This window comes from Apium graveolens, chromosome 9 (assembly GCF_009905375.1).
Source record: "Apium graveolens cultivar Ventura chromosome 9, ASM990537v1, whole genome shotgun sequence".
Classification (NCBI taxonomy): Eukaryota; Viridiplantae; Streptophyta; class Magnoliopsida; order Apiales; family Apiaceae; genus Apium; species Apium graveolens.
In genome coordinates, this window is record NC_133655.1 from 278,870,470 (window position 1) to 278,871,885 (window position 1,416).

At 39.3% G+C, this 1,416-nt stretch overlaps 1 protein-coding gene across 1 annotated transcript; it reads left to right on the plus strand.

The window, feature by feature from the left end:
- Nucleotides 1-229: 229 nt before the first annotated feature.
- Nucleotides 230-853, plus strand: LOC141686418 (uncharacterized). The gene has a single exon (XM_074491455.1). It carries the CDS (start codon nucleotides 230-232, stop codon nucleotides 851-853), a length of 624 nt encoding a protein of 207 aa, XP_074347556.1.
- Nucleotides 854-1,416: the final 563 nt, after the last annotated feature.

A 1,416-nucleotide genomic window follows, 5' to 3' on the forward strand; every position in this document is an offset into this window, starting at 1 on the left:
TCTGATGTTGGCTCGGAGTAACTATAAGGCATGGGCATTAAAAATGAAGGTGAACATGCAAGCCCACGGAGTGTGGGACACTGTTGATCTCAAGGATCCAAAATCAAAGATTGAGGAAAAAATGGATAAGACTGCTTTGGCGGTTATTTATCAGAGCATACCAGAGGTTATGTTATTGTCGATTGAAGACAAGACCACATCGAAGGAGGCGAGGGGAGCATTGTAAACAATGTGCCTTGGAGTTGACCGTGTGAAGAAGGCAAAGGTTCAAACCTTCAAATTAGAGTTTGAATCTCTGAAGATGAAGGAATCAGAACAACTGGACGATTTCTGCTACAAGCTGAACAGTTTAGTGGCTAACATACGAGCACTAGGTGAAGCTATAGATGAAGAATACGTGGTGAAAAAACTCCTTAGAGCTATACCAACAAAATTTCTGCAAATTTCTTCAACTATTGAGCAATTTGGAGACCTTGAGAAGATGACAATCGAAGAAACGGTTGGTTTATTGAAGGCATGTGAGGAACATTTGAAGGGACCAACTGACTCTGGTGTAGGACAACTATTGTTAACTGAGGAGGAATGGTCTAAACGAGAAAATGAGGAAAGCCAATTGTTGCTCACTAAAGAAGAGTGGCAGGGACGTTCGAATCTGAAGAACAAAGCAAATGGAGGAGATAGTCGAACCAAGGAATGGAATCATGGAACTCGAGATAAAAGTAAAGTTCAGTGTTTTAACTGTTTGGCCTATGACTATTACGCTGCTAATTATCGTAAGCCAAAGAGAGATAAGGAGCAACTGGAGTCCAATTTAGTTCTAACACATGATGAAGAGGCCGCATTATTGTCTTGATGTGTGATTGAGTTTTGATTGTTAGAAACTTCCCCTGAGATTGTGGATCTTTGATTTGAGAAAAGGGAACTTTCTATAGGTGATCTATCTTGACTTCCTGCTCCTTTTGATAACCCGACGGATGGTGAATTTTGAGTACCGACAGATGAATCTGGTTGTCTCCCGACGGATAAAGCAGATTGCCTCCCGACGGATGAAGCATTATGCAACTCGACAGATGTTGAGTTTTGTGCTTCATTGGTAGTACATTTTTCTGCATTATCCTTAGATACTGTTTCTTGATTACTTTCATCATCACTATCATCACTAACCATCTTCATATTGTCAAATTTGAGGCTCTCATGGTAATCTCCATCTTGCAGTCCTTCAATCTTTTTATCATCAAACACAACATGTATTGATTCCACAACAATATTGGTTCTTAGATTGTAGACTCTATATGCTTTACCAACAGCATATCCAACAAAAATTCCTTTATCTGCTTTAGCATCAAACTTCCCATTTTGATCAGTTTGATTTCTCAGAATATAGCATTTACAGCCAAAGACATGAAGAAAATTTAG

Excerpts from the sequence above, each read along its gene's own strand:
- LOC141686418 (XM_074491455.1), top strand. The coding sequence starts at position 230 with ATGTGCCTTGGAGTTGACCGTGTGAAGAAGGCAAAGGTTCAAACCTTC.